Source organism: Dreissena polymorpha, chromosome 7 (assembly GCF_020536995.1).
Source record: "Dreissena polymorpha isolate Duluth1 chromosome 7, UMN_Dpol_1.0, whole genome shotgun sequence".
In the NCBI taxonomy this organism is placed as follows: domain Eukaryota; kingdom Metazoa; phylum Mollusca; class Bivalvia; order Myida; family Dreissenidae; genus Dreissena; species Dreissena polymorpha.
The window spans coordinates 19344851-19372640 of NC_068361.1; the positions used below are offsets into that span (position 1 = coordinate 19344851).

General features: G+C 35.2%; 1 protein-coding gene across 1 annotated transcript; it reads right to left on the bottom strand.

Moving 5' to 3' along the window:
• Window positions 1–1856: 1856 nt before the first annotated feature.
• LOC127837792 (A disintegrin and metalloproteinase with thrombospondin motifs 6-like) lies at window positions 1857–20180 on the bottom strand. Its single transcript, XM_052365181.1, has 16 exons — window positions 19371–20180; window positions 19140–19221; window positions 18380–18547; window positions 16436–16575; window positions 15639–15777; window positions 15249–15321; window positions 13756–13846; window positions 11901–11984; window positions 8483–8595; window positions 8028–8180; window positions 6855–6983; window positions 6483–6641; window positions 6059–6166; window positions 4142–4290; window positions 2383–2445; window positions 1857–1911 (listed from the first exon to the last, which is right to left on the bottom strand). Exons 1-13 carry the CDS (start codon window positions 19416–19418, stop codon window positions 6091–6093), a joined length of 1455 nt encoding a protein of 484 aa, XP_052221141.1. The 5' UTR covers window positions 19419–20180; the 3' UTR covers window positions 1857–1911; window positions 2383–2445; window positions 4142–4290; window positions 6059–6090.
• Window positions 20181–27790: the final 7610 nt, after the last annotated feature.

Consider the following 27790-nt stretch of genomic DNA (forward strand, 5'->3'; position numbering starts at 1 on the left):
GAACAGTGGTAGTTTCAGCTAAGGTAGCAGCTACAGTTAGAAACAAGACTGAATTACAGTGTACACGAAATGTGTAACTACCTTTATCCGGAAACAGGACTGAATACAGTGCACACGAAATGTAACATACCGTATCCAACAAGACTGAATACAGTGTACACGCAATGTAACATACATTTATCCGGAAACAAGACTGAATACAGTGCACGCGAAATGTAACATACCTTATAAATCCGGAAGCAAGACTGAATACAATGCACACGAAAAGTAACATAACTTTATCCGGAAGCATCACTGAATACAGTGCACACGAAATGTAACATACCTGTATCAGAAAAGACTGAATACAGTCCACACGAAATGTAACATACCTTGATCCAGAAACAAGACTGAATACAGTGCACACGAAATGTAACATACCTCTATCCAACAAGACTGAATACAGTACATGAACATGTAACATACCTTCATCCGGAAACAGACTGAAAGCAGTGCACGCGAAATGTAACATACCTTTATCCAACAAAACATGATTACAGTGTACACGAAATGTAACATACCTTTATCCGGAAAACAAGAATTAAATACAGTGCACACGAAATGAACATACCTTTATCCAAAAAGACTGAATACAGTGCACACGAATGTAACATACCTTTTCCAGAAACTAGACTGAATACAGTGCACAGACATGTAACATACCTTTATCCGACAAAACTGAATAAGTGTGTACACGAAATGTAACATACCTTATCCTGAAACAATACTGATACAGTGCACACGAATGTAAACATACCTCTATCCAACAAGACTGAATACAGTATACAAGAAATGTAACATACCTTTATCCGGAAACAAGACTAAACACAGTGCACGCGAAATGTACATACCTTTATCCAACAAGACTGAATACAGTGTACACGAAATGTAACATACCTTTTATCCGGAAAACAAGACTGAAAACACAGTGCACACGAAATGTTACATACCTTTATCCAACAAGAGTGAATACAGTGCACACGAAATGTAACATACCTTTTCCGGAAACCTACTGAATACAGTGTACACGAAATGTAACATACCTTTATCCGACAAGTGAATACAGTTACACGAAATGTAACATACCCTTATCCGAAACAAACTGAATACAGTGCACACGAAATGTAACATACCTTTATCCAACAAGACTGAATACAGTGCAAACGAAATGTAACATACCTTTATCCAAAAGACTGAATACAGTGCACACGAAATGTAACATACCTTTATCCAACAAGACTGAATACAGTGCACACGAAATGTAACATACCTTTATCCAACAAGACTGAATACAGTGCACACGAAATGTAACATACCTTTATCCAACAAGACTGAATAACAGTGCACACGAAATGTAACATACCTTTATCAAACAAGACTGAATACAGTGCACACGAAATGTAACATACCTTTATCCAACAAAACTGAATACAGTGCACACGAAATGTAACATACCTTTATCCAACAAGACTGAATACAGTTCACACAAAATGTAACATACCTTTATCCAACAAGACTGAATACAGTGCACACGAAATGTAACATACCTTTATCCAATAAGACTGAATACGGTGCACACAAAATGAAACATACCTTTATCCAACAAGACTGAATATAGTGCACACGAAATTTAACATACCTTTATCAAAAAAGACTGATTACAGTGCACACGAAATGTAACACACCTTTATCCAGCAAAGACTGAATACAGTGCACACGAAATGTAACATACCTTTATCCATCAAGAATGAATACAGTGCACACGAAATGAAACATACCTTTAATCAACAAACTGAATACAGTGAATAATTGTAACATACCTTTATCCAACGCGTCACACGTCATGTTCAGGCTTTTATAGTCGGGACATTTCTGGAAACGTTCGAATAATAATAATAATAATAATAATAATAATAATAAAACAAAAAACAAATTATATTAATTGATCAAGTCATATTTTTAAATGTTACAAAAAAGTAAGTGTATTGCAAAAAATATTTTTCCTTAGTAAAATTACGAGATTTTGGTACGTTACGTGTACATCTTTTAGCAATGGATTAAAATGCAATACAAAGTTTTTCTATGATAAAATATAATATAGCCGTTATGCCTTTTAAACACGATGTTATACATTAGTTTCACAATACAAGACACAGTTATTTCTCTTATGTTCTTCTTAAATACGAGGTACCACACGAACTAAAGAGCTTAATTTACCGTTAAACAAAATGCAGCACAAATATCGTCCCGAGTAGGATGGTAAGACACATGCTATTTCTTTTTCATGAAAATAAAGTAAACATTATATACCCTTACCTGAATCTTACAGAGTTATTACCCTACCTGCATATTACAAAGCAGGTATTTCTTCATGGCCCTTCGCAGTGCTTCCCGCCGTATCTGGGTCTGGTAAAACGGGTATAGAAATGTTTACCTTACGTAGGAACATAATACAAAATATGTATATTGCACATGTTCAAACTTTCAATTATTTTTTTAATATAAAAAATAGTACGTATGGATGAACCATTAAACCGAAGACGGCTTTAAAATTGTCGTCGTATCCCAATATCAGCTTGTGAACGAAAATACAGTTTAAGATACTAGCTTGCTATAGTTCGTTCAGTTACAGTCAAAATTCACCAATGACTGTTCGTTTCGTACGAAACCTTTTGAACGGTAAGTTCGCTGCGAACGTTTAAAGAGCGGCACACATTGATAACAAATCGGATATGATTGATGATTTAAGAAACACTTTTTATTTTGATAAAATACAGAAATTAATTGAGTAGTAATTGATAAGAAGGAAATATTTGGCATTGTGTTTCAGTTTAAAATAACATACATGTATATGAATTACTGAAATTTCATTCTGAAACAGCATGCCGGTACGCCATTTGGGATATATACGCACACTACATCCGAATGCGTTTGCTGTCGATCGCGAACGTTGGTTACGAGGTTACCCCTAAAAGGAAGTGGAATTTGGGGGTTACATGCAGTCAGTTTGCTACTTAGCACATACGATGCAGGTCCTGGTGCATACAATTTAAAAAATGCATTTCAAATTATAATTTTTGGTATCAATTTAAAGGTACATGTGTAAGTCACAGGGCAAAACGCCTGATTCGTGCATTTCTTTGTACGTTGGTGGTTGCCAGCCTCAATAGTATGGCATGGTGTTTGCATAAAGATGGCGATGCCGGTGTCTGTAAAAACCGGTGCATATGTTATAAGGTAATTATTTTGAGTTACTATACATAGATTTTTTTCTAATGCAGTTGTTTTGTAAGCTTATGAAACCACCTGTCCAGTCATGTATAGTGATATATTGTCTATACGCTCGGTCATGTTGCAATTTAAGATCAAAGATTGCGAATTCTATATATAACAAAGAAGTAAATTAATTGGGGATGCGTAACATACGAGCCTTCCGTACAGGGGTGGTATTCCAGAAACATCTCAGTCATTTCTTAAATAATTTCACTTAAGTTCAAAATAAACAATGTTTTGTACTTCTTTACTAGATATTAAGGAATCACATGTTATTCCTAGAATAACATTGACATAATGATTTTATTTCGATGTAATTATTGATGCCAAACTATTTCAATAGGAAATGAAAACTTAAGAAAAATTCCTTATTTAAGGATAAGAATTTAACTTTAGATTCTTTTGGAATACGACCCCAGTGACCGAACGTTCGGAACAGTTCGCAAACGTTCACTTTAACTGAACGAACTATTGAATAAAAACTATTGTGTTGATATTGGACTCGGATTATTTTTGCAGTCATTCGCTTCTTGCAGTTGTCAGTTAATGCCATACGTATGTGAACTTACGTTTTGTTGAACTACTAAGGATGGGTATCTTTACACAGGAAAAGTGAGTTGATTTACGGACGCTCGATAAGTAATTGTCGGTTCAGGTAATATTTTAAAGTACCCCGGGTACTCTATAGTAAACTACAAAAAACCCGAGTGCGGAAAGTATACTAAAAAGTATGCCGGAGTATTTGCGTGCACGGGGTAAATTGTAGTATACTAAAGAGGCGCTTTAGTACTATATGTACTTGAGCCGACAATGATCAATTGTGTCTCACTTTGGGTCCGTGCACGTCCTTGTCTGCATCAAAACGCCTCCCCCGCATGTGCGACTGCACGTGGCGCTCACCCATGGGCTCCATCCCCCTGGGATAGGGTCTGTCTGAAGCGAAGTGTTCATCGCAACTGACTGGCCGCGCATGCACCACTGGAATACAACGGTACTTCCGGTATATTTATTTAGAGACATAGCTGTGTAGCTCTCATGTAACAATATGTTGTGTACCGTATACTAGAATGTCAAATGTCAAGCAGAGATCTTTGTTAAGATTAATTATAACCAGATATACTGCTTCAACACAGTTGACAAGTTGTCAAACGAGATTGTGTCTTTTTCAAACAAAAATACATTTTACAGCAAATAATATATAAAAATTCACTAGCGCATTGCATATTTAATCCCTTATTTAAACAGTGTATTACAGTTACTGTCAGAAATCAGAAATCAAAGCAACACAAAGATATAATTCGCTTTAGAAGAACTTACTGTACTTTTGTCGATATGTCAAATGTAAGAGTCTGAATACGTTTTACTGAAAGTTGGTGAAAGAACTTATTAAATCTAAAATATTCAATACCATCTTAAAATCTAGATGCGAACGAGGCAAAAGCCGACAGAACGACAATTCATCTACACTTTTTTATCGGCCAACACCTTTATAAACGAATACTTGTCGAGTGGCTTCACCAATTTTAAATTAATATCAACATTTTTTTAGTTTACTGTTGATCATGTTGATGGGCAAATAGAGTGCAAACAGCATCTTCTTCTACAAGCTTGCTTCACAAAGACGCATCTTCGTTGGACGTTTAAATTCTGCGAGACGGGCTCAGATTGTAAAATCTCGTTAAAATGTATATGGAAGAAATGCAGCTCAGAAAAATATCGGCGACTTACGTCATCGCTATTTAATATCATAAGGTTAAGTATCGTTTCGTTTTACAATTGCAAAATCAATAAAAATAAATAAAAATGCCCTATATCTTTGTTTTCGTATTATGCATATTTTTGGTTATCATGCACCGTGCAAGAACATGCCGCTAATGTCTTGAAAGTCATAGTTGGTGTGTTCATAGGTAGCAATAACAACTTCTTTCATTCTCTAAAACCTCTGAAGTTTATCACGTTTATATACCGGAACGTAAGTGAATAAACATAACAAGATGTGAATGTATGAGAACATGTACGACTATTTTAGCAGACGTACGTGTCATGTAAAATGGACACTTTTGTCCCACACTTAATCTACACACTTTTCCTGGAAGTAACCATGTGTCACTTTAGTTATAAATAGTCTTTAAATTTGGTGTTTGTTTGCATGTGCAATAATGCCAATTTGATCTCTATAAGTTTTAGTGTGTAATACCGGTAAGTCACCCAGCTATGATCGAGACATAAGTGAAAACAATGAATATTAAAATATTAACTTTGATGATTTCCGGCTATGAATATAAATGCAACTTAGTGGTTATTAACGAACCCATGAAGATCAGCGGGGTCGTTCCTGACACCTTTTTTTATAAAACAAATTAACGTAACAACGATCTTTCGCCATGTATTGTCCCGAGCAAATACTCACATCGTGTACATGAATTTTGAATTACCTTTTATCCTTATAATCACAGCAATTCCACAAAATGATATCTTTTTTTTAAACAAAAAATGGACTGAGCGAATTTGCCCACACGAAATAATGTAATATGGTCAGACAAATAGATAAAATGAAAAAATTGTTTTGCGTGGAATAGCTTTTTTTGGACAAATCTGAAAAAAGCAAAGTTTTATCATTGGAGGCTTATCAAACCCAATGATGCGATAAAAAACAGGGCGATGATGACACAAATACTATGAAGTTATAGACTATAACAGGGAAAGAAGTTGACATTAAGATTAAGAATCGTGTTGAAAGTATTACTGTTCGGGTGTTGTTACAGTCCGTCCCGTCCATCAGAGGCTGGGAGTAATATTTGGTGCCATGATCGGCGTGGCAGGCGATCTCTTTGCAGGGGTCATGTACTGGGGTCTGCGAAAGGCATTAAAAAAGCGGAACAAAGTTTAGCATCTACAACACATAGAATTGCATCGATCTTTTTAAAATTTATAATTTTCCGAAGCTTAATACGTGTCTATTTATTTTCATTGTAAAAATTAAAAAGTCAAATGGTGGTCGTCCGATACGGAAACGCTGCATAGTTAAGGATGATTTTTAAAAAAAATGTAGTCAATCGTGGAACAAGGCTTTTGTAAAGTATACGGTTGTACAGAAATGTCATAGATTCCTGATGGTAAGCAACACTCTTGTCAATCAAGACTTGACATAAGGTCAATCATAGACCTACGAAGAAGAAGTAGGCGTGGTCATCAAGCATAAGACGGCACTGATCGTCCGCTGTGTACACCATGCCGGTAGAGGCAGCGGGGCGAGCTGGGAGCCATGCAGGTGCGTCATGTCAACGTCTCCACTCACTGGAGCGTTTTCAAGGCATCCAAGATTGAACCTACAAGTTAGAGGGAAGTAAAAGTATTCCAGTAATACACAGAATGTCAGATTATTCCATCAATACCAAAGGAAGTCACACACACAAAGGAATCTGCAGTACAAAGGGGTAAACTCTGTCTGCTCAACGGACGGACATACTCAGTGTTTTATCAGTAAAACAGACGGACGCATAATGTGGATTTAGTCGGTCATTGTTAAACATAATACCTACTTGTTGTTGTTGAGTTCCTTTGCGCTGCAATTGGACCACCGGAAGGCGTCCACTCCAGATTTGCCGGACGCGGACATGAGGGCGGGAGGACAGTGGTTATCGCTTGTGTTGTCATGGCTCATGCCGATACTGCGATGTAACAAATATATTCGTTTGTTTTGAGTAAGAAAGCAGAACGCATTTCTTGTCCAGCGTTTAGTGGAATGTTGTAAACTGTGCTTCGTGTTCCAATTTCAATTATTGCTATTAGTATAAGTATTAGTGTTATTATTATTATTATTATTATTATTATTATTATTATTATTATTATTATTATTATTATTATTATTATCATTATTATCATTATTTTATTATTATTATTATTATTATTATTTTAATAATAATAATAATTATAATTATTATTATTATTAGAAGTAGCAGTAGTAGTAGTAGTAGTAGTAGTAGTAGTAGTAGTAGTAGTAGTAGTAGTAGTAGTAGTAGTAGTAGTAGTAGTAGTAGTAGTAGTAGTAGTAGTAGTAGTTGTTGTTGTAGTTGTAGTAGTAGTAGTAGTAGTAGTAAAAGTAGTTGTAGTAGTAGTAGTAGAAGTAGTAGTGTAATAGTAGTAGTAGTAGTAGTAGTAGTAGTAGTAGTAGTAGTTAGTAGTAGTAGTAGTAGTAGTAGTAGTAGTAGTAGTAGTAGTAGTAGTAGTAGTAGTAGTAGTAGTAGTAGTAGTAGTAGTAGTAGTAGTAGTAGTAATAGTTTTAGTAGTAGTAGTAGTAGTAGTAGTAGTAGTAGTAGTAGTAGTAGTAGTAGTAGTAGTAGTAGTAGTAGTAGTAGTAGTAGTAGTAGTAGTAGTAGTAGTAGTAGTAGTAGTAGTAGTAGTAGTAGTAGTAGTAGCAGTAGTAGTAGTAGTATATATTTTGAATATCTGCGGTAAATTATGTTAAGATTGCGTGATGGGTGACGAAGTAACTGTCCGTATATTATGTTTAATAGCCAAATTTAACCTTCGATATTTACGTTTTTCATCGAAATTCAATAAATGGATACCAATGTCTCCATGCTACATGCAAATGACACGATGGAGAAAATCCAAGAGTCCATTACGCGATCAATAAAAAAAAAATATCACTCGACTGTGTATGTAAGACTTTGTACCACGTGACATAGCTCCACTACGTGTGCTGCACTTACAGGTGGCCTATTTCATGCGCCAGAGTGAGGCCGAATACGGGGCCAGTATCTTCCACGACGGCACACTTATTTCGTATCTTACACGCACCAAAGGGGAACGCAAGACCAATGGTGGACTTCCCGTTGTCATTGGCGCCATATTCAATATCATTTCTAAATTTGGGAATAAAAGATTAACGTATGCACTCGTTATTTGTTTAGTGTAGTGGGCGGGGGGTACTTTATGGTATGTTCATGCAGATCTAAACACAATTTTATATTGGACAACACATCTTCATTCCCTGCACAACGGAAACCAACTAAGGACTTGCGTTCTAAAAAGTTTTCTTTTTCATTTAAAGAATGGAAAATCTTTTACGTTTAATTTTAGTTAATTTCTACACTAAAAAAATATTAATTAGTTACACCAAGGCCTTGACAAACGTAAATAGGGGGCCTAAAGAAGATATCCAAACCGTGTTAAAAGGATGGTAACGTCAGTTGTGTTCAGCGTGTGATGCTTGCTCTGCCACTCACAGAAACTATTCATTGTCTTCTCAGCGTCCACTGTGTCACTCACATCAAACCCCTGCAAATACATTATATAAGTAGCTGGTACGTCATACACATTCTATTAATAGATCACATACACATGTATTTGTCTTCTCAGCGTCCGGTGTGTCACTCACGGCCAACACCTGCAAAACATCGTGTGAATTTGCTATGACATCATACATTCTATGAATGGCACATCAGACACATTATGTGAATAGCTGCGACGTCATTTATTCTATAAATAGCATCACATACACATTTATTTGTCATCACATCGTCCGGCGTGTCACTCACGACCAACACCTGCAAAACATCGTGTGAATTTGCTTTTACATCATACATTCTATAAATAACACAGCAGACACATTCTGTGAATAGCTGCGACGTCATACATTCTATAAATAGCAGGTTGTCTGTCTTTTCAGCGAAAGCTGTGTCTCTAACACATAATCCCTGCAAACACAGTCTGTGAATAGCTTTGAAGTCATACATTCGAAAATTAGTATGTTAAAACACCTTCTCAGCGTAAGTTGTGTCACTCACGTCAAAACCCTGCAAATACATTCTGTAAATTCATAATTCTATTAATAGCATCTTACACACTTTCTGTGAATAGCCATGAGCAATCAAATTGAATGAATACCATTGTAGTTTTGCACCGCAAAAGTAAAACACCCACGGCGATTAAAACGTCGCAAAATCGTATATGTTAACTAATTTATGAACAAAGTGTTAAAGTTGAGCTATTGTGTTCAGTATATGTCCGTCCGTCTTTCTTCGTGCGTTATGCGGTGTCCGGGGTACGAGTTCCAGTTTACTTCGTAACCGCACGAGAAGCCCCATTTGTTGCTCAAACCGAATGAAAATATTTCCGGTTGTTAATTTGACAATATCTATGCCAAGTTCGATTTGGAACAGTTTTCATAGCAAGTAAGTTAACGCTACACACGCGACATGTATTTATCAATTTTGGTCAAAAAGTTGATTATAACTTCATACGCCATATTTATTGATCAATATTTGTCAAAAACTTGGTGAACACTCCATACCACATTTATTGATCAATCTTGGTAAAAAGTTGGTCAACACTCCATACGCCACATTCATTGATCAATCTTGGTCAAAAAGTTGGTAAACACTCTATACGCCACATTTATTGAAAAATTTGGTCAAAACATTTGTGAACTCACCCCATACGCCACATTTATTTATAAATCTTGGTCAAAAACTTGGTAAACACTCCATACGCCACATTTATTGATCAACCTTGGTCAAAAACTTGGTAAACACTCCATACGCCACATTCATTTTTCAATCCTGGTCAAAAAGTTGTTTAACACTCCATACGCCACATTAATTGATAAACCTTGGTCAAAAACTTGGTAAACACTCCATACGCCACATTCATTGTTCAATCCTGGTCAAAAAGCTGTTTAACAATCCATACGCCACATTTATTGATCAACCTTGGTAAAAAAAACTTGGTAAACACTCCATACGCCACATTTATTGATCAATCTTGATAAAAAAATAAATTTTGACAGGACCAAGACCGAGTGCGTATCTGTGTCATTTTTGTCCAAAAGCTAGGCCACTGGCTTAAATTTGATGACAAAATTAGCTGTGCTCTGTGAAAAAGACGTTTAATGCATGTGCGAAAGTGTCATCCCAGATTAGCATGTGCAGTCCGCACAGGATAATTAAGGACGACATTTTCCGCTTTTATGGTATTTTTCGTTTACAGAAATTCTCTTCTTAGCAAAACTCCGGTTAAGGTGGAAAGTGTCGTTTCTGATTAGCCTGTAAGGACTGCACATGCTAATCAGGAACGACACTTTGCGCACTTAAATTAAACCCCTTTTTCACAGAGCACGGCTCAGATTTATATCGTCAAGTTTTATCTCGTGCCCAATATAAAGCTCACATGTTTTGCTCAATATTGATGATACTTGGTAAAAGTGTTTATCTTGGCAATACGTATATAACAATAGGCAAATTACAAAACTCTCTACACGTTTCCGAAATCCAGGTCACAAATTGAAACTTTGACAAACTTGTTAACACTAGACGCCATATTAATGACTCAGTCTTGATAAAAATATGTAAGCATTTGTATCATATTACCAGATGAATATCGATAGTATAAGAACGATCGTATAAACTTGAGCTCTATACTATCGCTATATTTAGATAAGAAATGGGTTTTACCAAAACATGAAGAATATGTTTTTGTCAACTACGTAAAAAACATCGTCAGAAAATGCGATGTTTGATATTTATTAATGAAAGAGGAGAAGAAATATATAGAATATTATGTGAGTTTTGAATTTAGATAAAGTTTATTATGCGATGCTTCAAATCATGTTAGCGCGAAGCTTGTCTAATAATCATAAAATATCGCATTTTGTGACGATTTTATCTTTCCGTAATTGACACAAACATATTCTCCAATTAAAAAAACCCAAACAAATCTGTTCTAAAAATAGTGATAGTATCAAGCTAAATTTTATACGATCGTTGTAATACTATCGATTGTCATCTGGTACTAGGATAAAATAAGATAAATAGAAAAGTATGTGAGTTTCGTCGGCAAGCCTCGCGCTAACATGGTTCTAAGCCTCGCATGATTAACTTGATCGTTGTCCAAAACTAACATAATATTCTCTATTTTTCTTAACAATATCTAGCCAATTTTGAATATAGATCACATGTTTTAACACTATGGTCACTTGGTAAGCTCTTCAAAATGCGTTAACACTCTTTAAAGCACATTTATGAGTTTAACTTAATAAAACTTGGTAAGATTTTTAATCTTGACGATATCTAGCTGTACTTCAATTCTGGGTCCTTCATGTATCAGAATATTGTTTAAGCGCCTTAAATCTAAAGCAAAACTTTGTAACAAATATAAAAGTGACATGTGGGAATCAATATTGTTGAAAAAAACAACAACTCAGTTCTTATTTTAGAAATATATATAGTACAAGTTCGAATCTGCGTCTAGTTGGTTTAACATAGGTCATCAAGTGAAGTCTTCGGCAATTGGCGTTTCTTGATAAAAGGTGAGCACTTAAGGGACAAGAAGGCCCTCTTGTTTCATATGCGACTTTTATAGAAACAACGGTATCATGAAACGGACACCGTACCTCAGTCACATGTATTGGACGAGTTGAACTCAACGATCGTGGACATCACGAGTTTGATAAACGATAATGTATTTTACTGTACACCATACAACATTGACCTACAATGTATATTGGACGATCACAATTGTCTCTGACCTAACAATTTTAAGCAACATCCATGGCTTTAACGGGCCGCCATAACAAAGTTACTTACATTGGACGAGTTGAACACAATGATCTCTGACAATAAGAGTTTCATCAAGGTGCCAATGGACCGGTCTGCGAACAACTTCGACGCCTGAAACAAATAATAAAATGTACAAGCGATGTAAGATCTCATAAAAACATTTTAAAGACTCGTTTATATAATTCCATACATGTTCACTTAACACTCGCTTACAAAACTATGAAATTTTCAAGATATTAAATTTATGGAAAACACATCTTTAACTCATTTGAACACAAACAAGTATTTGACAAGTTAAAAATATTATATCAACGTTACTATATCGATTTATGTATCATAACATTGCAATCCACAACTGCTACTAACGTGTCTCGTAAGAGGAAGGCGGACATACATTAAACGAATTTATGCGAAACTCGTTCTGGAAACGACAGTTATACTTAGATTCGTACTAACATCTTAATTAAAAACTATATACGATTATTTATCATCAATAAGAAAACGACATTGCTTTGAAAAAGAACGAAATGTCAACGAACTTACAGATTTGATAGAGACCACTAAAGCTATAACCACAATTGGTACTAAAATTAAACAGTTTCGCGGGTCGAAAAATGGAAAAAATTACTCGCGGATCCGGTACAAAGGTTTGCCTACGAAACCTGCTCTTGTCGCTTTTTCATGAAAGAGAAAACGCTTAGTTTATTTGTAGTTGGATTAAATATGTGGTGTCATAGTGTATTCTCAAGCTTTTGTAAGAGTCGCTTTCATTTCCAAATTTAGAAAATGCACGCATTAAACGAATGTAAGTTTATGCTTGGTTTGCTGAAACTGGTAAACATATGTTTGAAAATAACATGGCGAATTTCTGAAACGGAACTTGTCTTAAAAATCTAAATCGACTTAAACTTGAATCTGCATTTAAAGCAAATCTTGCTAAGTTCTTAATTTGTCTTCACATTAAAGTAAGAAAAACTTTATGAGATGCTGAAAATATGTAGTTGTTTCTGTGGTTTGTATCGTTCTCTCATGTAAATAATGTTAAAAGAATTATCTCAGTTCTTTACAAAACTTATAGTCGGGCCGCGCTATGCGAAAGGGGGGGGGGTGGCGGTTAAATGCATTGCTAAGTGTCAGGGACGACACTGTTCGCTTTTATTTTATATTTCGTTTAACGGAAGACTGTTCTTGACGAACATTTATTTCGGCTTCGGACAGCAACGGCTTATCTGGGACGAAACATTATGCATATGTATTAAACCCAATTTTCACAATTTGGTCTATACTAAATGAATAATAAATAAATAAATATATGTTTCAGTATTTTAGTCAATATTTGATTAATTATACTATATCTAAAATACATTAACTGCAGATGGCGTTAAATGAAACGCGTTATAAAATGCAGTTGTCTTTTTTGTATAAACGTTTTTAAACACTGACCCGAAAAACCTGAATTTTCACATTTTTTATTTAATTTTGACTAGCCGTTCAAACAACCAATATAATTTCCAATCACTAACGATGTTAAAACCAGTGAAGACGTACTGTTCAATCACTTACGATGTTAAAGCCAGTGAAGACGTACTGTTCAATCACTTACGCTGTTAAAGCCAGTGAAGACGTACTGTTCAATCACCTACGATGTTAAAGCCAGTGAAGACGTACTGTTCAATCACTTACGATGTTAAAGCCAGTGAAGACGTAATGTTCAATTACGTACGATGTTATGCTAATGAAGACGTACTGTTCAATCACTTACGATGTTAAAGCCAGTGAAGACGTACTGTTCAATCACTAACGATGTTAAAGCCAGTGAAGACGTACTGTTCAATCACTTACGATGTTAAAGCCAGTGAAGACGCACTGTTCAATCACTTACGATGTTAAAGCCAGTGAAGACGTACTGGAGAATGGTGTCGTTGTGGAATCTCGCCATGACAGGGTCGACCACGATTCCCGCCTCTATGTACCTGTATGGTGACAGGGCACGTGATCACAGCATACAACTGACAATGTACAAACAACTGGCAATGTACCGACAACTGGCAACGTACACACTTATTGTTAAAGAAACAAATAGTTGTTATCAATAGAAAATACACAAACTATAACTTCAAGGTTTGACTGAGGTGTCAGGTTTATTAACCGGTTAAAAAAGCAAAAACATTAAAAAAACAATAAAAAAGATGTACATGCTTCATAGCGGTACAATAACATTTCATTCTAGTTACAAGTAATAAAAATAGAAAAACTATAACTTGTATGGGTAATCTTCGTTGCAATGAAGTGTTGATTACGTTAGTAGTTTAGTAACGCTGTCAGTCAGACATGATGAATTAGTGATTATACATAGAGATAATCACCACACAAGAGGACATTATATAAGACAGAACATAGAAGACAAGGTTTCAGCATTCATGCAGTATAGCTCTACTATGGATATTCTGTAAGAATAATTACATATGTGTGTTTTCGTGCTGTAGTGTTGTGTCCAGTGTTTGGTGTATTTCGTCATACAGCTTTGCAATCGGTCTCTTGCAAGATATTTAGAGGACCTAATGTTATAATTAGGCTGTACAAACTGTAGTTTTGCTTTGTTTATAACACTCGTTGAGATCTATTGTATTCCACATAGAGCTATTTAAATGAAGCGACAGTTTCACACCTAGTCCTGCATTTGTAACTGAGCCAAAGTGTGTGTTGTCTTAGGAATTATGAACGCTGCTGTTATTTCAGGGTATCGTCAACCATGCATTGTGTGATGTTAAATTTAATAAAATTTGTCGAACACACTGCCGTCAAGTGTCTACAAGTATGTCATATGTTTCACACTGGCTTAATTGCGTTTGATGATTGTTTTAATTCAATTATATGCCGCTTCTTCGTCGACTGGTATTACTGATACACGCCTAAAATGATCTATTTTTGGTGTGTTAGATTTGGAAAAAATAATAAGAAATACAGCATTTTATATGATACAAACATTCATAGGCCTCTCGCACAGTGACCTTTATGAAAAATACTTAGTATACTATAAATATATGATCCGCGCTCTGTGAAAAGGGGTTTAATGCATGTGCGTAATGTGTCGTCCCAGATTAAACTGTGCAGTCCGCACAGGCTTATCAGGGGTGACACTTCCCCCTAAACTGGATTTTTGTAAAGAAGAGACTATCTGTAAACGAAAAATACCATAAAGCGGAAAGTGTCTTCTCTGATTAGCCTGTGCGTACTGCACATGCTAATCTGGTACGACACATTTCGCACATGAATTAATCCCCCATTTCACAGAGCCCTGCTAAATGTATACAAGGGATACAGCTGACACACCAAGGTCTGAACTTAATCGAAACATAAGCCCTGTGATCTCACCTGGTTTTCATTTCGTTGACCTGGTGCCTCCCTTGTGCTTGAGAAGTGGGATAGAGTATGTCGGTAACGTCGTCTGCAAACGGCAAACACCGATCAAAGCTGAGGAACGTATTATGTTCTCTATATATCATTATTAAAATATTATTACATCAACGAGTTTTACCTTTTCAACAAGAAAAATTTCATATAATATAATAGCGAATTGTGATCGCTAAACTTCGATTTTCAATCAGCAAAAACAATCCAAAACGAGAGTCATACATATGAAAACCGTGATTAACGTGCGTATTTACTGTAGTATTAAGTCACCACTAAATAAAGACCGCCGACATTTTCTTTTAAACGATATTTGAATGGACAGTGTAATATGTTAAGTGTGCGTAGTCCTACCTTCCGTCTTGCACACGTGCTTGTCTCCCTGGTAACGGTAGATTACGTGATTGGGCGACGCTGACGTTGACGTCTGATCCGATGTCCGCTTCATGGGGTAGATGAACAGGCTCGTGTTGCCGAAACTGAGCAACCCTTTCTGTGAAGAGAACATCATTTTTTTATTTCAATATTGGAATACAATCATGTGTGTTTATGGTTTCTTTTGACCTTAAAATAAATGTTCAAAGAAGGTGATTCGTGTTGCAAAAACTTAGCATCCCTTTTTGTGAAGAAACAATATTTTCTTTTCAAAATCTTTTCACAAGAAATACGATTCGCTTTTGTTAACAAATGAATTATACATAATTTGATGTTTTATTATATTCATTTTCTATATCCGTAGGATTGTTAAACTTCTTTAAACTGAATGAATATTATTTTTTTAAATCGATTATTTATCACATTTCTTTAAAAGTGATCGATATCGCAACAAAAACATCAAATAAGAGGACAATATCACTTTATTTTAACTAGTACATGTATTTGATTTACGCACACTCCCTTAAAGTTAACAATTTTTGCACTGAAATCAGTTTCAACTTATTGGATTCTAGCTCAGTTTAATGAAGGTCAAATGTTTTCCGAATCTTTATCTTGGGAAGAACAAGTACGTGGTTTCTTTCGAAATATCCTAAGATCGCTCATGAAATGTGGTTTAAACTGGAACATTAAAGAGGGACGCTTTATCTGCTACTTCATTATGACCTCAAATCAATGAAACAAGCTCCCTATGTCATCGACCCACACGGCCTTACCAGCCCTCCACAGACGCTGGCCGCCACCCAGGAGTCGTTGTGGGCGCTAGTAGTTCCGGTGTAGTAGCACGTGACGTCATGCTCCATGCAGGGGCTCACCGTTGAGTGGCCGCTTCCGTTCACTTGACGGATGATGCAGCCTGCAAATACATTTTAGCCCCGTTCTGGAAAAACTGGGCTTAATGCACGTGGGTAAAGTGTCATCCCAGATTAGCCTGTGCATTCCTCGCGGTGACGGCACTTTCCGCTTTTATGGAATTGTTCATTTATAGTAGACAAAATCCAGTTAAGGCGGAACGTGTCGTCCCTGATAAGCCTGTGCGGGCTGGACATGCTTATATGGAACGACATTTTACGCACATACGTTCACGTGCCGAATGATGCAGCCTGCGAAGGGAAACAGAAAATACCATGTCCAGACTACACACAGATTATTCAGCTTTATCAGAGATCGAGGTTTAATATGAAAAATCGGCCATTTAACCAATATTAAATTTAATAATTATATATGGGCCGTGCTCTGCGAAAAGGGGGTTTAATACATGTGCGTATAGTGTCGTCCCTGATTAGACTGTGCAGACAGCACAGGCTAATATGGGACGACACTTTACGCACATACATTTAACACCCTTTTCACAGAGCGCCGATCATATATATAGTTTGATTTATGGAATAACCTAACTGTACTGATATAGTGATGCCCAAATATTATAGCTTTAACATGTATAAAAGTAAAGCATAAACAGCATAGTATTAGGCAATCGAGATAATTTGTTAGAAATATCAAATGCATACTTTGTTGTTGTTGTTTTCCCTTTCATAAATATACTAAAATGACATTGATTGATATTACCAATGGATAAAATGACAAGACGCATATTTACTTTCTATGATTACCACTGAAAACTACTTAAGCAATTTATGTATATAGAGGGGGTAATCACGTAATTATCAAGATGGCGACGTCCATGCAGAGACATGTATTTTTTACCGTTTTAAACCTTTTATTAATTGTATTTTTTTAAATTCCGTTCACTTTTCAGCCATATTAGCAAGAAAGTTACTAACGTATATTTCAAAGTAATATCCACCCTATATTTCGACTTCACTCGCTGCGAAATATCTTAGCGGAATGACCTCATTAGAGCTCCACTAAGAAAATTTGCGGGGAGTAAAGTCGAGATATAAGGCGAATGTAAATACGACATTGACACTAATCACCTTTTCACTCATATGGCTGGAAAGTGAGCGTCATTTAAAACATAAACACAAGTAATTAAGGGTATATAACGGCAAAAAATAACTTTCTCGGCATGGGCGTCGCCATCTTGACTACCACGTGATACCCACTCTGATAATAGTCGAATTTGTTGAACTGATATTAAAATTGAAACTCAGATATAGGATGTAAGAGTGTATATAGAGTGTCATCATAAACCTCGCACTAATCTGTATGCATTAATATATTAGAACTACCATAAGAAGTAATAAGACCCCGTACTAAAAGCGATTGAAATCGATTTAAGCGTACCGCACAAAGAAGAGTGATATTCACTTATTCAACTCGTTCAAAGCGTTCACGAACGAAACCGAATGCAAACATTGAAAACAAATCAATCGTAAAATTAGTAAATGGCAGTTCACGAGGACCATGCCAATGTTATGGAGCTATTCATAAGTTAGCCGCGCTCTAAGAAATCGGGTCTTAATGCATGTGCGTAAAGTGTCGTCCTAGATTAGCATGTGCAGTCCGCAGTGTCTATTTAGGGAAGGTACTTTCCGCGTTGATGGATTATATTTATTTAAATAGTTACTTTCAAACAAACATCCAGTCTAGGCGTAATAAATAATTAGACTGTACGAACAGCACAGGCTAATCAGGGACGACACTTTACGCGCATGCATAAAGTTCCGTTTTCCAAGATTCCGATTCATATATATTACCCGATGAAATCATGTTCGTATTCTTTCGCAGATTAATCGTGAACGTTTCGTTGCCGAACGACACTCGGTACTGCAGTGTTGGCGGCCGCTTCCGGAATTGCTTGACGTCGACGTCGGAATTTTCCGTTCCGTTCAAGAGATGCACGACAACCGACTGGTATTCCGGCACTGAGAACGTGAACAATATATTCACATGCAGATCAGTAATCATGTTATATGAGTTATATAATAACGCAAAACAACCGGAACTGAAAACGTGAAACATCTATCAGCAGATACATCGACGGGATTGCAACTGTATGGGGCGGGATGCTGAGTAATTCGTTATGGGAAATAAAGGGTTATTACTAAATGACTTCTGTTTTTATTTACAGGTTATGTGTATTGTAACTATAGGATTACGTTATAAATGACCATTTTTAAAAGTGCATTTTGTATCAATAATATACACATTTGAAATTAAGTGTTTGAAAAACAAATTATTTGTAACAAAAAATCTTTGTTCAGTAGTTGATAATAAACAAATAAAATATTTAAATATAAGAGGAGGGAATTTATAAAAAAAAAGAAATTAGGAATGCACGCGGTTATTGAAGTATACACAGCTATCGCAAATTTGACTCGTATGATACGAATGGTCATGTCATTAAAAGGAACTTAATAAATTTAAGATTCAAATCAATTTCTGCAAACGCAAGTAACACACAAAACGCTGTAGCAGAAACGTAATATATCAACACCAGTAATTTATTTTAGATACAGTCAGTGGAGAATTCGGTCCCAAAGATGGCAATTCTCTCCAGAGTGTCTAACACAGGTATTGTGTCCGCTACTGTATACACCTGGAATTATATACGATGAAAATATGGATCTTGAAAGAACATATTAATGCATGAAAGAAAATATAGCAATTAAAAATATCGACAATTTGTTAATATCTTTTTAAGAAAGGCCTATTGAAATAAATTGAACATACTGAAACAATTCGTACCCGTAACGACGAGAAAGTGACCAAACAAGACATCCAAATAGACATCATGGCTATCCCCACATATGTCCACCAAATGATGGTTAAGGAGTTAAAAGTTTCACTTCGTGTACATGTATTCTTAAAACGGCTTAATCACTGCAACACTAACGATAACACCTTTTAACATACGATAACGCTTTGCACATAACTATACGTTTTATGGTTCGACTGAAAGGTTGAGCGTTAACTTTATAGCGTTCCGTGGTCTGTCATTATCCCGATTCCCAATTGACAACCCATGTTAAAGGGGCTTATCCACAGGTAGAACATACAAGTTGTTGATGAACATTGAAACTTACAGTAACAGAACAAAACGAACACAAAGATATGGGACCAAAACAGACTAACACATGAAACGAATGCAACACGACGGACGGATTACACGCTACATTGCAACGATAACGTGACTTTGTGAATCAATCTGACACAACCATCAAACCCGACGTTACTATAAACGTTACTCTCCGATCAACCCGACTCTTCCATTCAACCCGACGTTTCGATTAACGTGACCTTTCGATTCAACCCGAATCTTCCATTCAACCCGATGCTACGATTAACGTGACTCTACGAGCAAGCCGAAACTTTCGTGCAGCCCGACGCTACGATTAACGTGACTCTTCGATTCAACCTGACGCTTAGATGCAATCCCAACTATGATGAACGTTGTTTAATAACAAATAAAACTTATTTCGTTTCCACATAAACGCTGAAGTGTTATCGGATACGTTTGATAGATAGTAAATGCAATGCCTTTAATTCGAACAACCAACTGTTTCAACATCCCGCATTTGAATCTGGGCCATGGCAGTATTTGGGCTGTATTATGGTCCACATGGAACCAACATTCGTATAGGGCGCATTATCGTAATGCATCAATTAAAAAGTGTACAATTTATCAGTATAATGACGGACAACCTGGCGATTAGATAGCAGTTTATTTTCTGGCTGCGATAACATTTGATTTGTCACACTATACACCGAAATCCGGGTTAAACCGCGCCTCGACGTCTTTAGACAGGCTTATGAAAGAAAAATAATGTTTTTAATTTGATAAGCTTAATTTGCACAAAAAGCCGCATGATTTATGGCTAAAATATGATTGTTTGCAATTTATATCTGTTGCACCGATCTCATTTTTCACCAAAGTCAACACATTTGCTTGCACTTAGGCTAAAGTGTTTTTAAACACAGATGACATAATGTCAAATTCGATAAAAAAACAAGATTAAAGGGGTTATTTCATGTTTTGGTACATTGAAAAAAATTAAAGAAAATAGATTCGCGCATTTTTGTTGTTGCTATGATATTTGTTAGGAAACATGTTGTAATACTGAACATTAACTATGCTCTAAAATATCAATTATTTGCATCTTTTGATTATTTAAAAACCTAAAACTTATAAAGTGTTGCAATGCGAAACGATTGAATAATTTTGAGAGTTCTGTTGTTGTCGTTATATTTTGTGAAACTACTTGGATTGCGTATATAAAGTATAAAATACATCATTACTTGTATAAGCACGGATTGCCGAGTGGCCTTAGTTTTGGATGCCTTATCGATATAAACTATTAAACGAAAAACTTCAATATCTGCCAAAATCTGTGAAAAGGCCCCTTTAACGTCCCACGTTTTAGCCTGTGCAGCACACATGTTGTCGAAAAAGAAGCAATTTAAAAGTGACGCCACTAACTGTTATTCTATTATAAGGTTGATGAGACAACATACAACCATTATTGCGATTCGGAATGCCTGAAGCAGTTTGGAATACCCGATGCTTGCTTAGAAGAAGACTTTCTTATAAACAGGTTCAAAGTTGGGTAATATATCATAATCGCAAAAAGCGAACTTGTAGTAGATAAAAAGATTAGTTAAAATTCAATACACGATATGATTTCAGTAGAAATGATCGATAAATGCATCTATTCTCTCTCGATTATACTTAAATGAATACACATTATTTAAGACTGCTGTTTTGAGAAAATAAAGTATTGGTTCACTTAGAAAGGTTCTTTCGTTTGTTTGTTTGTTCCTTACGTTGCCTTTTAATCTTAAGTAATGTTAATATGTCAAATGCATAAATAAGCTATTCAGACCCAAATGAATTTTTGTATCATGTATATAACTGCTGAACATAATGCAAATAAATCGCGGGACGAAATAACGAAACACAGATAATGGTTATTTTGATTTAAAACAAAAAGGTGCGAAACTAGCATCTTGGTATTTACGGAACGAAACGTGCAATCTAGTAGCAGTCATAGCAATTATAGGTCAGACTCTTTTATGTAGATTGTATAAAATAAAATAAAAACACAACAAATACCAGATGTACATGTTTTGTTTGGTTCGCGTGATGTAATTTGCTGTTTAGTCCTGCTCTGTTGAAGGATTCTCTCTGGCATATTCTAAATTAAAACTCATGTGGTCCATGAATGGGGCTTGGTATCTCAGTCCTCCCCCAATGTTAAATTCCTTATTACATATACTGCAACGACAGATGCACTTATGAACGCCCGATGAACCTGCATCATCTCAAAAGATAGTGAAAGAACAGTTTAAAAAAATCATATCAGCATAAGGGCGACACGTTTTAAAATACATTAAATTAATAAAAATAACTGAAAGGGGCTGATAAACATTACATTATCTCGTAAATCAGCATCCCCACAACCCATCCTCTTGAAAATTGGTGAATTGATACAGTTTTTTTTCAGGGTTTACGTACAACCAATATTTTTTAGCAATAAATTATTTATCAGAAATAAAACGGCGTCGGGGAAATAAAATAATTGTGAGTTTAGTTATATTCTACTGCGCACGTGCGTCAATAATGTGTATTATAAGAGAAAATGCTATTTGTACACCCAATTCGCGTAAGTAGACAACATATTTGTATACGGTTTTCCTTAAAAAAATACCCTGACGTCTACGATGTTGAAACAAAAAACCGAGGGAAGCACAAACACCATAGAACCGAGAGAGCGTATTGATTTAAAATAAATATTAATACAAAGTGGCTTTCCCGGTTAAAAATAACCGCTCCTCTTTAACGGAAAACACAAACTCAACGCCATCTTGAAGTAAATTTCAACTAGCATCACTCAAACCCGGTAACCTCCCGTATACGCATGCCGCCCCCCACCCCTTACATTAGGTGCACGCAATATTTAAAAGCTAGAACAAGGTAATTGCTTAAACAAAGCTAATTTTAAATGGGTGCAAATAAATATTTCATATTTTTAACATAATATTTGATGCAACATAGGTCCGGGTCAGAAAGTCTTTTTTTTACAGCGTTTTTTTAAAGCTAGACGGGACTTAGTGGCGATGAACTTCCCTAAAAGTTAAAAATAACCACATCCTTTATAATAAAGTGCATCATGTTGCAGTTGTATTATTTGAACTAAACAATTCAAAGGGAAAATGAGAAAAAGGAAATGTCCTTTGTAGGAACAATCAATTTTGAAATTAATTATCCTCTTGAGGTCCCAATTAAGGTGAAAATCGTTAAATTGTGAATAAACAATGTTTAAATACATTTGAAAGTCTAATGCAGTTGTATAAATAAGGTTTAGTTATCTGGTTTCCCCGGCAAGGAGAAATTATTTGATAAAGAAATCTTTATCAACTTAACAAGGAATTTTTAGGGTCATCTATGAAGCGTTGTGTACGGCATTTGACATTTCAAAAATCTACAAACTTGGTGTTTGTAGATGTTCTTGACCACTAGCAAATCGGGATGCGCGGAAAAAATACGCTATTTTGTTTAGAAATACCAATATTGTCTCGAAGTGATGTATCCATGTTCATTCAATGTTTTATCACATGCTAAACCCTGTTTCCCATGTAATACAACCATTACATTTTTTTTATATTACACATGTGTAATTCAACATTTTTAAGCGTTTTCATTGGCTTAGTTTTCGTTTTATTGACCAATCGCATTTTGTTATTTTGCTGAAATGACGTTGCAACGTCAAATGACGTCAGGAAATGTAAACAACATTCGGGATTTATCATTATGTTTGCGTAAACATTTATTTAATTTGCTCATTTAAAAGCATGTGATAAAAAAGATCTGACACTCGTTGTCATATCATACCATATTTTTATTAAACTCGTCCAGGAAATTCGTTAATAAGCTCGCCAAAGGCTCGCTTACAACAAAATTCCTGAACTCGTTTAATAAAGTATGATATGATATGACAACTCATGCCAGATCCTATATTTATTCGTGTAAAGCTTTGTTAGGAAGGCCGTCGATTTGAAACGTTTCATCCAACACAATAACAGGGTGAGTCTGCGATATCTGTGTTACTTCGTTGTCTTATTTACAGTTTTTTAAATTGTGGAAGCTGCGATAAAAATATCTAAAAATTTATTTGTTTAAGTCTGTAAGCAAGTCTTTTTAATTATTATATGCAAGAGGATACAAAATCTTGGCACTACAAAAGGCCGTGCAAAGTTAATTATGAGCTTGATTATGATTCTGTAAATGACCGAACGTTGACGATTACGATTTATTTATATGACAAAGACACGATTTTACGACAGTTTCGATAATATATTATTATATTATTTATAACGATAAATTTCGCATTAAAACTATCCTGCTGTCCCGTTATCGTCATCGTACTGTCCGTGAGTCAATCGTGTTACATCTCCGGAACCTCCATACGATATGCAATAAATCGTTATCTGATCTTACAACGCTCATGAGTCCATGTGGTTGAGTTATTATTACCCAACGATATAAGCAGAGACAAGTGTGTCATCTTGGTTACGTCAAATCTAAGTTGAGTTGATGAGTTATTATATCTCCTCAATGGTATGAGTCTTCTTTGTGTATATGGCGCCCTATTACATTTACCAATTTGTTTAAATCGCTTGCCTTCATGGTGGGCAGAACTGTGAGTGAGTTTTGACGTCTGTCAATCAGTTTAATGTATATGTGATGTGCCGGTATACGCTTCGTAGCAACACCGACATTCGTAAATCCGGACCAGAAAAATATACAGTTAAAAGTAAATGCGTGGTAATCATAATGCATGCAATTACTCTATTGGAATAAATATAATAAAGTCCAAAATATAACTTGGGGTAGGTACACAGGCCGAACTAAAGCTTGCGAGTATAAGGATACATAAAATAATACGATCGGGCAGAAAAGAATTATTAGTTCAATGAACGAATACAAACATGTATTATTTATACCATATATAAGCAAATAGAAAATTCCAGTAGCAAATTAGAAAAAAGAAACACAAACTTATAACATAGTATTTAAACGACAATTAACATAAAACAATCGCATATAATATTTTTATACACACAGCAACTCTAAATGTACATCATTTTAAACAAAAAAATAACTGAGATAATAAAATAAACCAAAAACATTCATGCTTGTAAAATCATAACAAACAATTCTTTTCAGAATAGACGCAACAGAACAAATGAGCCGTGCTCTGTAAAAAGAGCGTTGAATTCATTTGTGTAAAGTATCGTCCCAGATTAACATGTGCAGTCGGCACAGGCTAATCAGTGACGACACTTTCCACCCTTATGATATTGTTTGTGTAAAGAAAGTCTTTTCTTATGAAAAACCAAGGTAAGGCGGAAAGTATCACTTAACGCAAATGCGTTAAACCCCCTTTTCACAGAACGTGGCTCATATAATTATATGTTTCTAAGGCGCTTGGAGTGGTACCAATGCCTGATTTGGAAGCGTTATAGGCTAACCTATAAACATTCACCCACTGAACAATTTCTGATATTGTGTTTTAATAAAACAGGCACCTTTGTAACAAGCCGATATCAACGCAGGTGTGATAAATTATATATAGTGGTATGATAAAGAGGCGCAGTCAATATATAGAGGTACGACACATCACTCGAAATCAAATGTAATGTATTCAATTTCGGCAGAAATGAAACAAATTCAACAAGTTAAACGAATTGATACAAAGATGTAGTACATTCAATACACACAAATTATCAAAACTGCTCAAACATATTTTACAAATATTTCCCGCCAGAGGTGCAGAGCGGTAGAGTTTTTTTTACTTATTCGTTCAAAATGGGGGCGTATAGTTATGATAAACAAAAAATAGGCTACCTATCGTTATGTAAAATATCAGGCTCGACACGAATAAAAAGAGGCTCGGCAAGCCTCGCCATTTATTTATTCTTAGCCTCTTAACCTGTTATTCTCTTTGTTCATACTTGATAAGTTTGTTTTATTACGTATACCGGAAGTTGTTATATGAGTCAATGCTTCGACGCAAGTCATATTACTACTGAACAACACAAACAATTTGATACCAATTTGTTATATATTGTAGACACAAAATGCAACACACACATTTAAAACAAAAACAAACCGAAAGTGCTCATTACGTCTTAGTAAACAAATCAAACGTCATAAACATATTCAAGTTATTGTTGTTGTTTTTTAAATTAAGCTTGATTATATTTCATGATTTCTTTAAAAATCCTTACTTGAATTTATAATAAACATAAAAAAGGCTCGGAACGTATAAAACAACAACTCGGCAAGCCTCGCCTTTCACTTTTTTGTTCGCCTAAATACCTAATAGATTACACAACTACATGGCAGTAACCTGTTATTCTCTATGTACTGATCTATGCCCAGATACAAATTCACGCAGTTAATCAAGTGAAATGTACATTACACTTAAAGAATAGATGCAATGACACGTTGAAGTGTTTATCTTGAAACAAGGTAGATAGCTCAAGACTTGGTTTGATGCAAAGTTTAAACAAATTGACAAAATTCTGCAGGTGAATCACACTATTGACATAATTTTCACATTCCTTCAAGAATGGTAGTATTGTTTCACATTATCAATTGATCAATATATACCAGAAATATTAACCTTTTTAATTATTGACGCTAAAAATAAACTACTCGGTAGTTATAAATGGAATTTTTATATGTAATCCCTGCTTACAATGACTGACCAACAATGGGTAGGATGATGTTATTCAGTCAGCTTTTAAATATGTCCAAATTCCCATTAAGAATATTGTCTATCCATTCGGAACAAAAACAAAAAAAGGGACTCTAAACGGTGATTTTCATTTATGAAATACAAAAACTACAACATTTGAAAGATAGAAGTTCCTTAAGGCTTTGATTGACTTCGTGATAAGTACAAATTCTAACAACAATACACTATCTGTATATGATATAACGACGAGAACCGGATATGATACAATAAAATTGTGAATGATAACCACGTCATAATCATTCATAATCGTATTACTCTAAATATTTCGTATGCAATTGCTCTTTATTTTACAGCTACTAGCAAAAAGCAATATTATTTACATATTCACTCACAATCATTACTAACAATTTTTCAATTTTCAAATGTTTTTGCAGATGAAATATATTATGGAGTCAAATATCTTATACACGATATAGTCAACAAAGTCTACACAGCGAAGGCAGTATAGCGATTTTCTAATAATGGCCCTTGTGCGCTCATCTGAGTTCAAGTATTTTACCAAGTTATCTAGTTTTTAACCACACCTTACCCGGATTCAAACCTGACCTTTATATTGTCATATAAACATTTTGTCCTGGTTTCTTCAAGAATGAGTCATATATTGGGCCTTTAGATTAGTAATAAGGTTTTTCAAAGATTTGACCTGGTGACCTAGGTTTGGGAAGCAAGGGACCCAGATTCAATCTTGGCCTAGACAATGTCAGGATTACAATTCCGGCAAAGTTTTATCATGAATGAGTAATAAATAAGGCCTTAAAGTGGTAACAATTGTGTCTTTTTTAAACATTTAACATGGTCACCTATTTTTACGCTAACGTGACTCAGATTAATTCATTGTCCAGATAAATATGCTGACCAAGTTTAATCAAGATCGGATAAAACATGTAACCTCTAGAATGTTAATGAGCTAATAGTTGATGACACACAAAGCACAATACACGCTGAAAGAAAACGGGCGTAGGGTGATTACAATAGCTTGCCTTGACCACTTCATGCTCAGGTGAGCTGACTAGAATGAATGCCATTATTTCCATGTTTTGATCAGGTCTAATTGTAGCTAATCTGACTGTCATGACTATAACTAAGACACATTTTAAATGACGATATGAAATTAAATCTGAATAACAGTCTAAAAAACTTTAATACATACAAAAACAAAGATGCACTTCAAAACCAAAATTCAATGTTATTAATAAATTCACAACCGTTTACCGAAAGTAAATTACATGCACTACGTAAATTCCGTTCATGAAAAATTGTACAAAAAAAGAAAATAATAAAAAGGTTGAATTTAATTATTAAAGCTTCTTAATTTATTTAAATAGAAATTCGGTTAATAATGAA

Excerpts from the sequence above, each read along its gene's own strand:
- LOC127837792 (XM_052365181.1), bottom strand. The coding sequence starts at position 19,418 with ATGATGTCTATTTGGATGTCTTGTTTGGTCACTTTCTCGTCGTTACGG. Across the intron at positions 13,847-15,248 it reads GTCAACGAAATGAAAACCAG|GTACATAGAGGCGGGAATCG; the intron begins GTGAGATCACAG and ends GTCACCATACAG. Across the intron at positions 6,167-6,482 it reads ACCACGCCTACTTCTTCTTC|ACCCCAGTACATGACCCCTG; the intron begins GTAGGTCTATGA and ends TGCCTTTCGCAG.